Source organism: Triticum dicoccoides, chromosome 1A (genome assembly GCF_002162155.2).
Source record: "Triticum dicoccoides isolate Atlit2015 ecotype Zavitan chromosome 1A, WEW_v2.0, whole genome shotgun sequence".
NCBI classification, from domain to species: domain Eukaryota; kingdom Viridiplantae; phylum Streptophyta; class Magnoliopsida; order Poales; family Poaceae; genus Triticum; species Triticum dicoccoides.
Genome location: NC_041380.1, coordinates 497,538,303 through 497,552,313, shown reverse-complemented (window position 1 = coordinate 497,552,313; position 14,011 = coordinate 497,538,303). Strand labels below are relative to the sequence as shown.

The 14,011-nt window shown below is 46.6% G+C and overlaps 1 protein-coding gene across 1 annotated transcript; it reads left to right on the top strand.

The window, feature by feature from the left end:
* The first annotated feature begins 11,820 nt into the window (after nucleotides 1-11,820).
* On the top strand, nucleotides 11,821-13,637 carry LOC119282597 (uncharacterized acetyltransferase At3g50280-like). The gene has a single exon (XM_037562772.1). It carries the CDS (start codon nucleotides 11,863-11,865, stop codon nucleotides 13,255-13,257), a length of 1,395 nt encoding a protein of 464 aa, XP_037418669.1. The 5' UTR covers nucleotides 11,821-11,862; the 3' UTR covers nucleotides 13,258-13,637.
* Nucleotides 13,638-14,011: the final 374 nt, after the last annotated feature.

The following is a 14,011-nucleotide window of genomic DNA, read 5'->3' as shown; positions in this document are numbered from 1 at the left end:
AAAGTTCATCATTAACCAAGGAGAAAATGATGATCTAGTTGATGGAGTCAGCGACAATTCATCGAGATTAACCAAAGATGGATTTCCATAATTATGTGAACAAGGAGGTCACACTTGTCAGATCAACTGATATAATGAGGTATGCTCGAGGAAAACATACATAGTTAAACATCGGTTGAAAAGTGCACCCAAAATAAGGGCTTAGGTAGCATGATCAATGTTATAATGTTGATTCGATAACCAATAGTCTAAGAATGAACTATCGACCATTAACTCCAAAGCAATAGGGTTGCTAGAAGTGCAGAATCCAAACAGCACCGTTCACTTGTTGGTACCCTGGTTGGAATCAACACGAGGACCAGGAAAGAATGGTGATGGTGAGAAGTATCACTATACCAAGAATTCTTAAGAGGTGGTGAAATTCTCACAACATTCTTGATATATAAGATGGTATTACTTCAAGGTAGGACATAACATAAGCTGGTTAGCAAGGAGCTCCATAACATGATCAAGTTTGTGATGAAAGGAAGGTAAGGATGTTGTCGATGGTAACTCAAATTACCAAGGAACGAGGATGGCACTTATCATCAAGAATTCCATTGATATCCTGGAAGGAGTCAAAATGTCGATGATGATCACGACAATTTTTTGTCGAGAGGATCCATGAAGAAGCAATTGATCAGCGACTGCATCAAGCAAAAGGACTGATATAGCAAAAGATTATTGGAGCCACAGATACTACACAAACTCGGGGTCAAGTTTGTTGTTCGAGGTGAAACGATAAGATGAGGAAATTGACGAAAGCTTAGTTCATCATCGAAAGTTGTGCTCTGGGAATAAGGACCAGGTAGCACAGTTAAAATTTAGCACAATAAGGATATAGCCAATCAGGCTAGGAATGACTTGAAGGATTATTAAACTCATAAGCAACGAAAATTACTTAGGGTATTGAATCGGCGTGTGGAATCGATACACTTATCTGTGTTCTCGAGTGACTAATAACTCAAAACTCGAGGGGGACTGGAATCGGCGAGAATAATAGTTGATGAAGAACTCATAAGAAGTTATGTAGTTCCGTGATATTCTCGAGGTACCATAGGGTATACTCGAAGGTTGAGCAGAATAGAGGTTGGACAGGTGTATTGTCCTGCAGAAGACAAGTACTTCAACTTGTCCGAGAATGTGACCAAAGAAGAACAATATGGTAGGAACCACGATCGCAAAGGACCAAACATAGATACATGACGAACCTATAACAGGGGGATTATTATCATTACAAGAAGCTTCGATGATAAGTTTCACATCGGGTCCATGGGCATGAACGCAAAGGCTCAAGGTCGACTCCCACTTCTTCAATGCATAACCTTTCATTTTACTTCTCGCTTTTGATGAAGCTGTAGTGTAGAAATTTTATCTGGCGAAACAACAGAAGAGTATGACTGGCAAAAACTTTCGGGTTCATACAGTTTGGGGAAGGCATAGGTTCAACCCATCGGGGCATCTTAGGATCATATACCATAAGCTTCGAGAGTAATTATCACTAGCTCGAAAGCAGAGCATGGTTGAGAAAGTAGAGGATACAATTTTGCAAAGGCATTATGTATCCTAGGAAAGGCTCACAAGGTTATTGAATATGAAGGACGGTGTCAGACAAAATTCAACAAAGGACCTGGCGTTCCCTAAGGGATTTGATGTGAGCATCGGTACTCAACCAGAAGAAGAAAGAATGCAAGGAGATCGGATTATAGGAACACCTGACTAATTCAAAGCTCAAATGTAAAGGAATTATGATTTCTCACCAAGGGATCAGAAGCAAATGCTCTGATTAAGAATGGGTAAGTTGAATAGACTTAGGGGTACATTCGACGACAACTTGATTGGTCGAGGACCAGCTCATGTTCAAAATGACGTCTGAGCCGGAAGGATGAATTCTAGGATCTGATTGAGGATTGCGAGCATTTGCAACATATCGAATCAAGTGACTCGAAATGATAGTGACAGAGGATGTCAACGGAGATTACTAGAAGTATGGAATTAACCATAATACAGGAAGGCAAGGAAATCAAGAGCAATGGGATGCTGAGGATTTTCAGAAAATCGAATGGTATTTCGAGGACTTATGTGAAACACATGAACGGCTAGGGATGAGCGGATACTCGACAAGTGCGACGAATTATCCGTAGGGGTATTTATTTGGCTAGTAACTGCAAGGCAGTAGGCACAAAGTATTCTTGGAATATTCGAAGTATTGCAGGGTATCTTGTAATAACAAGAACAATTGGAAGTGAAGCTATGGATGACAAGTGTATGTAGTTATCCATAAGGGTTTATCGATGGTCGGGAATAGCAAAAGCGGTGGGCACAAAGTCTCGAGAGAATATGGAAGAGTATCTTCGGAATCTTCTGGTGAAGCAGACGGTCATCGGTAACACGGGGCTCTCCGGGTGGAAGTGATCACGAGATCCTAATGTTAGAGTTAGCAAAATTCATTTAACCCGAATAGAAGAGAGATCAGAGCCCCAGAGTATAGACGAGGAGTAAAAGATCCTAATATTACCCAATGGGGACGTGGGTCCGTAAGCCGCACAGCCATGTTAGTAAAAGTTTTTCAATGACTAGACTCGACTTCGGCCAAGGAGTTGGAAAGGGGGATTCCTACAGGCAGTCGGCTCTGATACCAACTTGTGACGCCCCCGATTCAATCGTACAATAATCATGCACGCAAACGTGTACGATCAAGATCAGGGACTCACGGGAAGATATCACAACACTGTTGGGGAACGTAGTAATTTCAAAAAAATTCCTACACACACGCAAGATCATGGTGATGCATAGCAACAAGAGGGGAGAGTGTGATCTACGTACCCTTGTAGATCGACAACGGAAGCATTAACACAACATAGAGGAAGTAGTCGTACGTCTTCCCAATCCGACCGATCCAAGCACCGTTACTCCGGCACCTCCGAGTTCTTAGCACACGCACAGCTCGATGACGCTCCCCGGGCTCCGATCCAGCAAAGCTTCGGGGATGAGTTCCGTCAGCACAACGGCGTGGTGACGATGAAGATGTTCTACCGGCGCAGGGCTTCGCCTAAGCACTGCAACAATATGACCGAGGTGGAATATGGTGGAAGGGGGCACCGCACACGGCTAAGGAACGATCACGAGGATCAACTTGTGTGTCCTAGGGTGCCCCCTTGCCTCCGTATATAATGGATCCAAGGGGGGGGTGAGGCCGGCCTAGAGGAGGCGCGCAGGAGGAGTCCTACTCCTACCGGGAGTAGGACTCCCCTCCCGTTCCTTGTCCAACTAGGAGAGGTGGAGGGAGAGAAGGAAAGGGGGGGCGCCGCCCCTCCCTCCTTGTCCAATTCGGACTAGGGGGAGAGGGGGCGCGCGCCCTGCCCTGGCAGCCCCTTCCTCTTCTCCACATTAGGCCCATAAGGCCTATTAACCCCCCGGGGGGTTCCGGTAACCCCCCGGTGCTCCGGTTTTATCCGAAACTTCCCCGGAACGCTTCCGGTGTCCGAATATAGTCATCCAATATATCAATCTTTATGTCTCGACCATTTCGAGACTCCTCGTCATGTCCGTGATCACATCCGGGACTCCGAACAACCTTCGGTACATCAAAATGCATAAACTCATAATAACTGTCATCGTAACATTAAGCGTGCGGACCCGACGGTTCGAGAACAATGTAGACATGACTGAGACAAATCTCCGGTCAATAACCAATAGCGGGACCTGGATTCCCATATTGGCTCGTACATATTCTACGAAGATCTTTATCGGTCAGACCGCATAACAACATACGTTGTTCCCTTTGTCATCGGTATGTTACTTGCCCGAGATTTGATCGTCGGTATCCAATACCTAGTTCAATCTCGTTACCGGCAAGTCTCTTTACTCGTTCCGTAATACATCATCTCACAACTAACTTATTAGTTGCAATGCTTGCAAGGCTTATGTGATGTGCACTACCGAGAGAGCCTAGAGATACCTCTCCGACAATCGGAGTGACAAATCCTAATCTCGAAATACGCCAACCCAACATGTACCTTTGGAGACACCTGTAGAGCACCTTTATAATCACCTAGTTACGTTGTGACGTTTGGTAGCACACAAAGTGTTCCTCCGGTAAACGGGAGTTGCATAATCTGATAGTCATAGGAACATGTATAAGTCATGAAGAAAGCAATAGCAACATACTAAACGATCGGGTGCTAAGCTAATGGAATGGGTCATGTCAATCAGATCATTCATCTAATGATGTGATCTCATTAATCAAATAACAACTCTTTGTTCATGGTTAGGAAACATAACCATCTTTGATTAACGAGCTAGTCAAGTAGAGGCATACTAGTGACACTCTGTTTGTCTATGTATTCACACATGTATTATGTTTCCGGTTAATACAATTCTAGCATTAATAATAAACATTTATCATGATATAAGGAAATAAATAATAACTTTATTATTGCCTCTAGGGCATATTTCCTTTAGTCTCCCACTTGCACTAGAGTCAATAATCTAGATTACACAGTAATGATTCTAACACCCATGGAGCCTTGGTGCTGATCATGTTTTGCTCGTGGAAGAGGCTTAGTCAATGGGTCTGCAACATTCAGATCCGTATGTATCTTGCAAATCTCTATGTCTCCCACCTGGACTAGATCCCGGATGGAATTGAAGCGTCTCTTGATGTGCTTGGTTCTCTTGTGAAATCTGGATTCCTTTGCCAAGGCAATTGCACCAGTATTGTCACAAAAGATTTTCATTGGACCCGATGCACTAGGTATGACACCTAGATCGGATATGAACTCCTTCATCCAGACTCCTTTGGTTGCTGCTTCCGAAGCAGCTATGTACTCCGCTTCACATGTAGATCCCGCCACAACGCTTTGTTTAGAACTGCACCAACTGACAGCTCCACCGTTTAATGTAAACACGTATCCGGTTTGCGATTTAGAATCGTCCGGATCAGTGTCAAAGCTTGCATCAACGTAACCGTTTACGATGAGCTCTTTGTCACCTCCATATACGAGAAACATATCCTTAGTCCTTTTCAGGTACTTCAGGATGTTCTTGATCGCTGTCCAGTGATCCACTCCTGGATTACTTTGGTACCTCCCTGCTAGACTTATAGCAAGACACACATCAGGTCTGGTACATAGCATTGCATACATGATAGAGCCTATGGCTAGAGCATAGGGAACATCTTTCATTTTCTCTCTATCTTCTGCAGTGGTCGGGCATTGAGTCTTACTCAATTTCACACCTTGTAACACAGGCAAGAACCCTTTCTTAGCCTGATCCATTTTGAACTTCTTCTAAACTTTGTCAAGGTAAGTGCTTTGTGAAAGTCCAATTAAGCATTTCGATCTGTCTCTATAGATCTTAATGCCTAATATGTAAGCAACTTCACCGACGTCTTTCATTGAAAAACTCTTATTCAAGTATCCCTTTATGCTATTCAGAAATTGTATATCATTTCCAATCAGTAATATGTCATCCACATATAATATCAGAAATGCTACAGAGCTCCCACTCACTTTCTTGTAAATACAGGCTTCTCCGAAAGTCTGTATAAAACCAAATGCTTTGATCACACTATCAAAGCGTTTATTCCAACTCCGAGAGGCTTGCACCAGTCCATAAATGGATCGCTGGAGCTTGCACACTTTGTTAGTTCCCTTTGGATCGACAAAACCTTCCGGTTGCATCATATACAACTCTTCTTCCAGAAATCCATTCAGGAATGCAGTTTTGACATCCATCTGCCAAATTTCATAATCATAAAATGCGGCAATTGCTAACATGATTCGGACAGACTTAAGCATCGCTACGGGTGAGAAGGTCTCATCGTAGTCAATCCCTTGAACTTGTCGAAAACCTTTTGCGACAAGTCGAGCTTTGTAGACAGTGATATTACCGTCAGCGTCAGTCTTCTTCTTGAAGATCCATTTACTCTCAATTACTTGCCGATCATTGGGCAAGTCAACCAAAGTCCATACTTTGTTATCATACATGGATCCCATCTCAGTTTTCATGGCTTCAAGCCATTTTGCGGAATCTGGGCTCACCATCGCTTCTTCATAGTTCATAGGTTCATCATGATCTAGCAGCATGATTTCCAGAATAGGATTACCGTACAACTCTGGCGCGGATCTCGCTCTGGTTGATCTACGAGGTTCAGTAGTATCTTGTCCTGAAGTTTCATGATCATTATCATTATCTTCCTCACTAATTGGTGTAGGTGTCACAGAAACAGGTTTCTGTGATGTACTACTTTCCAATAAGGGAGCAGGTACAGTTACCTCATCAAGTTCTACTTTCCTCCCACTCACTTCTTTCGAGAGAAACTCCTTCTCTAGAAAGGATCCATTCTTAGCAACGAATGTCTTGCCTTCGGATTTGTGATAGAAGGTGTACCCAACAGTCTCCTTTGGGTATCCTATGAAGACACATTTCTCTGATTTGGGTTCGAGCTTATCAGGTTGAAGCTTTTTCACATAAGCATCGCAGCCCCAAACTTCAGAAACGACAACTTTGGTTTCTTGCCAAGCCATAGTTCATAAGGCGTCGTCTCAACGGATTTTGATGGTGCCCTATTTAACGTGAATGCGGCCGTCTCTAAAGCATAACCCCAAAATGATAGCGGTAAATCAGTAAGAGACATCATAGATCGCACCATATCTAGTAAAGTACGATTACGACGTTCAGACACACCATTACGCTGTGGTGTTCCAGGTGGCGTGAGTTGCGAAACTATTCCGCATTGTTTCAAATGTACACCAAACTCGTAACTCAAATATTCACCTCCACGATCAGATCGTAGAAACTTTATTTTCTTGTTATGATGATTTTCAACTTCACTCTGAAATTCTTTGAACTTTTCAAATGTTTCAGACTTGTGTTTCATTAAGTAGATATACCCATATCTGCTTAAGTCATCTGTGAAGGTGAGAAAATAACGATATCCGCCACAAGCCTCAATATTCATCGGACCACATACATCTGTATGTATGATTTCCAACAAATCTGTTGCTCTCTCCATAGTACCGGAGAACGGTGTTTTAGTCATCTTGCCTATGAGGCACGGTTCGCAAGTACCAAGTGATTCATAATCAAGTGGTTCCAAAAGTCCATCAGTATGGAGTTTCTTCATGCGCTTTACACCGATATGACCTAAACGGCAGTGCCACAAATAAGTTGCACTATCATTGTCGGAATAGCGCATAAACTGGGGTTTAAGCTTTTGTCACTCTCGCAACCCATCATCTAATTACTACTCCACAATGCATTCCCTTAGGCCCAAATATGGTGAAGTGTCATGTAGTCGACGTTTACATGACACAACTAAGGGAATCACAACATACATACTATCAAAATATCGAACACACATCAAGTTCACATGATTACTTGCAACATGATTTCTCCCGTGACCACAAGAACAAAAGTAACTACTCACAAATGATAATCATGATCAAGATCATAGGGGTATTAAATAGCATATTGGATCTGAACATATAATCTTCCACCAAATAAACCATATGGTAAACAACTGCATGGTGTAATCAACACTACTAGTCACCCACAAACACCAATTTATAGTTCCGGTAACAAGATTGAACACAAGAGATGAACTAGGTTTGAGATGAGATGGTGTTGTTGAATATGTTGATGAGATAGCCCTCCCCAAGATGGGAGAGTTGTTGGTGATGATGATGACGATGATTTCCCCCTCCGAGAGGGAAGTTCCCCCGGTGGAATCGCTCCGCCGGAGGGCAAAAGTGCTCCTGCCCAAGTTTCTCCTCGAGACGGCGACGCTCCCTCCCTAAAGTCCTCTCTTTATTTTTTTCTAGGTCAGACTTATATACCAGAAGATGGGCACCGGAGGTGGGCCTGGGTGAGCACAGCCCACCAGGGTGCGCCTGGGCTCCCTGGCGCGCCCAAGTGGGTTGTGCCCACCTGGTGGGCCTCCTGTGGTACTTATGTGCTCCAATATTCATCAAATATTCCATCAAAATTCTCCGTGAAGTTTCAGTTTGTTTGGAGTTGTGCAGAATAGGTAGCCTGACGTAGCTTTTTCAGGTCCGGATTTCCAGCTGCCAGAATTCTCCCTCTTGGTGTGTGCCTTGCAAATTATGAGAGAAAAGTCATTAGAATTACTCCAAAAGCATTATTATGCATAAAAACATCATAAATAACAGTAAGAAAACATGATGCAAAATGGATGTATCAAACATCAATCTCAGAACATAGTGGATACTAGGGATCAAGCCCTAACAAAACTAACTCGATTACATGATCAATCTCATCCAACCCCTACACCGACCAGCGAGCCTATGAAGAAATTACTCACTCCCGATGAGGAGCATCATGGAATTGGTGATGAAGAGAGGTTGGTGATGATGAAGATCGAAGATTCCCCTCTCCGGAGCCCCAAACGGACTCCAGATCTGAGCTCCCGAAGAAGAACAGGAGGTGGCGGTGGCTCCGTCTCGTGAAACACGATAGTTCTTCCTCTCTTATTTCTTCTCCACGAAAGTGAATTTATGCGATTGGAATTAGGGTAATATGGGCCACCAGGGGCCCACACAACACCAGAGCGCGCCCCAGGGGGCACCCAGGTGTTGTGTGTGCACCATGGTGCCCCTCTCCGGTGGTTCTTTGCTCCAATATTTCTTATTAATTCCATAAAAATCTCCAAAAAGTTTCAGCTCATTTGGAGAACTTTGATTTCTGCACAAAAACAACACCATGGCAATTCTGCTGAAAACAGCATTAGTCAGGGTTAGTTTCATTCAAATCATGCAAATTAGAGTCCAAAACAAGAGCAAAAGTGTTTGGAAAAGTAGATACGACAGAGACATATCAATCCCCATCCCTCCCCTCGTCTTCAACACGCGACCGTATCTCCCACCTTCCTCTCTCTCTCCCCTGCTGCTTTAGCCTTTGCGTCGTCAAGTCGAACATCACACCCTGAATCAAATCCGCTACTCGCCCTCGTGCTCTAATTCTCTCCTTGCCTTTTTCTTCCTCCTCTGCTCCCGGCATCAAAGTGGTGCAGTTGGACGCCGACGATGGGACTATGTGCTCCTACTGTTGAGGTGTTTGTGCAGCCGGGGAGACGCCCATGATAGGGTTGTTGCTTCTACTACGACGACATCCAGGATGGGGTTTTTGTTTTTCTGCTGCAACGGTCACGGCGCTGCTATGACCGGCACCCGTGCACGAGCACGCGACTGCCTGATGCTACAATCACCAGTGCGTTTTGCTGGAACTAGTGATGCGATTTGCTGGAACCATGAGTCGACAGTGCTAGAAAGAATACCAAGACACGACCAATATTAGAACAACACTGCGTTTTTTGCTACAACTAGCTGTTGGAACCATTGTTCCTCAGAGCTACAACTATTTGCAGCGGTGTTGCAATGGGGTGCGGTAGCACGACGGCAATACTGGAGACAGCTCCTTGATTTGCTGGAACCAACGTTTCTATGAGCTACAACAGGCATGTGGTGGTGCTTTAACGGGGGCAGGGGCGCGGCAATAATGTCGGAACCAGCAAGATGATTTACTGGAAGCGATGTCCCCGAGAGCTGCAACGACCCACAGTAGTGTTGCGGCGGGGCGGACGTTGCGTTGATAAATGCTGGAACCGGTGTGACCTAGTGCTGCAACCAACGACACAGGAAGCTTTGACGGTCCGTGGTAGTGCTCCGATTAAGGCTGCGACGAGCAGGCCAGGAGCGACGAATTTGCTACAACCGGCTTCGATGCAACTGCGACTTGGCCGGCCGGTCGAGAGACGGGGCGACGCAGGTGTGCCGGCCAGCGACGAGGAACATGGGGAGATGGGCGAGATGCGGCTAGTGGCTGTGGCCGCTAGCTGTTATTGCTACCGCTGGAGTTGGGTGCAGCATGATGGGCGAGATGTGCACAACATCTCAGCGCAGAGTTTTTTTTTCACGAACTTAAGCTAGAAAAACGGCGCGTGACAAGAAATCAAATGGTCATGCTCGCTCCAAATCAACGGTTGCGCGGCAACCGGGCCGGTCGACCGGAGCAAAAACGGGTCAGCCAACCGGCGCCTAGTAGTGCCGTATTGGGAAACCGTTGGAGATGCCCTATCAAATCAACCTCCTCATCTACTATTGACCAAATCGCTCTATGACTCTATCTTCCTAAGGTGTTGTTTATGTCTCAGTCGATGCTATATTCGTTTGCTCTTGCGTGAAGATTCGAGCAAAATTTTCTTTTTAGCTTTTCTTTTTTCTTCTTATATACTATGTAATTTGACCTAGAATTGATTAAATCTCAGTCAAGTCAGACCTAACCACACACATTTAAAAGATGTTACAGACAAAATATTACATGTTGTGTGTATCCTCTATGGATAATGGATGGCATAGAAGATTTGAACACCCACAAAGCCCCCATCATGGGTTTGCTTCCGATTTACGTGAAAAATGACGCCTGGACCGTTGAGTGGACAAGTACAATACCGCATTGCACAGCAAAACACGTCTGGACCGCGCGATCCAGACGGATGGGACAGGTTGAGGGTCCGCATCGAAGGCGCCCTAATGAACTTGATGGCTTACATCGTGTCACATGCTTGCAATTCGCCCTCGTGAATTTGGATTTTGCTCCTCTCCACAAGCTCAAGATAGCATACAATACTTTCTTGACAACATTTGCTACAAATTAACCGATGGGTTAGCTACAGCCTACAACCACAGCTAGCAAGTTTCAGTACAGCAATCCTATTTCTACAATCGTGTCCTGTACCCATCAACATGTTTCTCCTGATTTAGTAAGCCTCGTCATGTCGACTACACGGATGCAGCTCTGAACTGACTGCATATGACTACAGGACAACATTAATTCTAACATCATGTGCTTGATTTTCTAGGCGATTCGAGTTGGAAACGGAGGCAATATGTCAGGTTGAATTCAATTACAACCGTACTCTAGATCTATTGATGAATTTCGAGTATTGCGTACGACTACATATGACAAGAAAGCATGTTGGATGTCCATGAAATGTCCATCCGCAGATCCAGTGAAGGAGTATGCGCATTTAGTGTTCTATCAGGTGATCCTGGATTATCCCACTTAGTGAAAGTCGTACTAGATTTTACCCCATTTAACAGAAGTATTACTAGAAAATTTGTCCACAAGATGAATAATTTTATCCCACTTAGTGAAAGTCGCTGGTTGGTGATCAACGGATGGACAATTTTATCCCACTGTGAAAACTTGTCGATAGCGAATGAATATGTTCACAGTAGTATCATTTAGTTTACAATGATACTGAAAAATTTGACCTTTAAAGATGAATTTGCAGATGGAGCAAAAGGAGTAGCAAAGTCAAATAGGCATGTCGATAGCGATGCGGCAAATGGATGATCATTGTGTTACGACTCTTCCAGTTATATGCCCAAGGAGGCAGGGGGCCTGGGGGATGGGGCATCTCCAACGCGGACACCAAAATATTCTCAAATATTTGGACCGGACTATCTGGACACTTTTAGCAAATTTGAGAAACATGATTGGATGATCTGCGGATTGTCGGTGGAACATTCGCGGGTGAAAATTCGGTGATCCGCGTTGGAGATGCCGAGAGAGCGGTCCACATGGATGGCACGTCACTATTTCTAGCTTTGTGATTCGAGTATTTGCATATGACTGGACTTAAAAAAAAGTACTTCCTCTGTAAAGAAATATAATTTCAGAGGGATTTTTTTGGCCGCGAAACTTACTGAGGGAGTACATATAACTACAGGACCAGAAAGCATGTTGGATGGTCCATCGGGTGTCGCATCAGCAATTCAGCAGATCCAGTGAACGAGCATGGACATGGAAGAAGCAGGAGGCGCCGCTGGCGCCGTCCGGACCGTGTCCCGGCGACTGGTCCGGCCGTCGATCGGCGACGCGCCGCCGCCGGAGGACATCCACCTCACGCCGTGGGACCTCCGCTTGATCAGCGTCGACTACATCCAGAAGGGCCTCCTCCTGCCCGCGCCTCCCGCCGGCGGCGACCGCTTCGTCGGCACCCTCGCGTCGTCCCTGGCGCGCGCCCTGGGCAGGTACTACCACTTGGCCGGCCGTCTCGCCGTCGAGGAGCGGGGCGACGGGACCGTCAACGTCAGGCTGCGCTGCACCGGGGAGGGCGCCGAGCTCGTCCACGCGACGGCGCCCGGCGTCGCCGTCGTGGACATCGCCGGCTCGGTGTACACCCCGTCGTCGATAGTCCGGGCCTTGTTCCCGTTGAACGGGGTGCTTGGCGCAGACGCGGCCGTCGATTCGCTCCCCGTGCTATCGGCGCAGGTCACCGAGCTCGCCGACGGCATCTTCATCGGCGTGTCGCTGAACCACTCCGTCGGCGACGGCTTCGTCTTTTGGGAGTTCTTGAACGCTTGGTCGGAGATCAACCGGGGAGGAAGACCAACCAGCGACCTAGGCGAGATCTCCGCGCGGGTGCACCGGAGGTGGTTCACTGATGCCAGCCCCGTGCCGATCCCCCTGCCTTTCAGCAAGCTGCAACACGTCGTCCGGAGGTTCGATCCCCCGATTATGCAAGAGTGTTTCTTCACCTTCTCCGCCGCGAACGTCAGGGAGCTCAAGGCGAGGGCGAACGACGAGATGGCCGGCACGGCCACCGCCACCATCTCCTCCCTTCAGGCCCTGCTCGCGCACCTATGGCGGGCGGTGTCCCGAGCGCGGCGCCTCCCGCCGGGGCAGGAGACGTCCTACACCCTGGCCGTCGGATGCAGAGGGCGCGTGAGCGGCATACCGCCGGGATACATGGGCAACGCGCTAGTGCCCGCGAAGGCGAGCTGCACGGTCGGCGAGGTACTGGGCAAGGGGCTGGGCTGGACGGCGTGGCAGCTGAACCGCGCCATCGCGTCGTTCGACGAGGAGGCCATGAGGGAGTGGCTGGAGAGCTGGGCCAGGGAGCCGCAGTTCCGGTACTTTGGGAGCCTTATGTCCGGAGGCGCGGCGCTGATCACCGGGAGCTCGCCGTGGTTTGACATGTTTGGGAACGACTTTGGGTGGGGGAAGCCGGCCGCCGTGCGTAGCGGCCGCGAGGGCAAGATGGACGGGAAGGCGACGGTGTACCAGGGGCCAGAGCGGGGAGGGAGCATATCGCTGGAGGTGTGCATCGCGCCTGACGCGATGGAGAGGCTCGTCGCCGACGAGGAGTTCATGGGCGCCGTCACGATGTTGCCGGCCAAACATGGGTGATCAAATTCTAGCTACTCTTATTGGCCATTTTCCCAATGCATCATCGATCATCTCCGGTCTCGTCGTTCAACAATCTCGCTCTAATCATGGAAAATTTTGTCTGATCCAGACAGAAGCAAGTGCTCGCAGCGAGGTTATTGCAAGAATAAGAGCTGTTATTAGTTTGAGTTTTCTTCTTTATGGATCATTGCAATGACCTATACATGCATGTTGTCGGAAGAAACGAATGTTGTGCTCCTAGTTCAACTTCAGTAACGTGTTAGGACCTAGGAGTGCATTGTGTATAAGTGAATAGGAAAGCTAATTTTGCAAGAATTTGTTGATCAAATGAGCACCTAGCGTGAATGCCTATTCGAACATAAAAATTGTTGATCGGATCAGATGTTGTTGCTCGCAAACGGCTCAGCCAAGGGGTTCAATGGTTTGTTTTCATTGCTTCGTTTTTCTTTTCTCCATCCGTCTTGGCATAGTTTTGCTCTTGTGTGATTTTGCTATTTGCTGATGTGATCATTTGTGTGTGTGCTTTATGTTGGCTGTGTGCATCCTAATTATGCAGAGGCTAGGTATGTACTTATTATGGTGAACTAGAAGTTTGTCGAGAAGGGCTGGATTTGACGTTGCAATGATCCCTGCTCCCGATAATTTTGGAATCTGATAGTGCGGTCAATGAGATTTGTCGGAATTTTGATGGTGTAGATACATTGTTTGTAAAAAGATTGGTAGAACTCAGTACTTTTTAGCTGCGAGCAAGCTT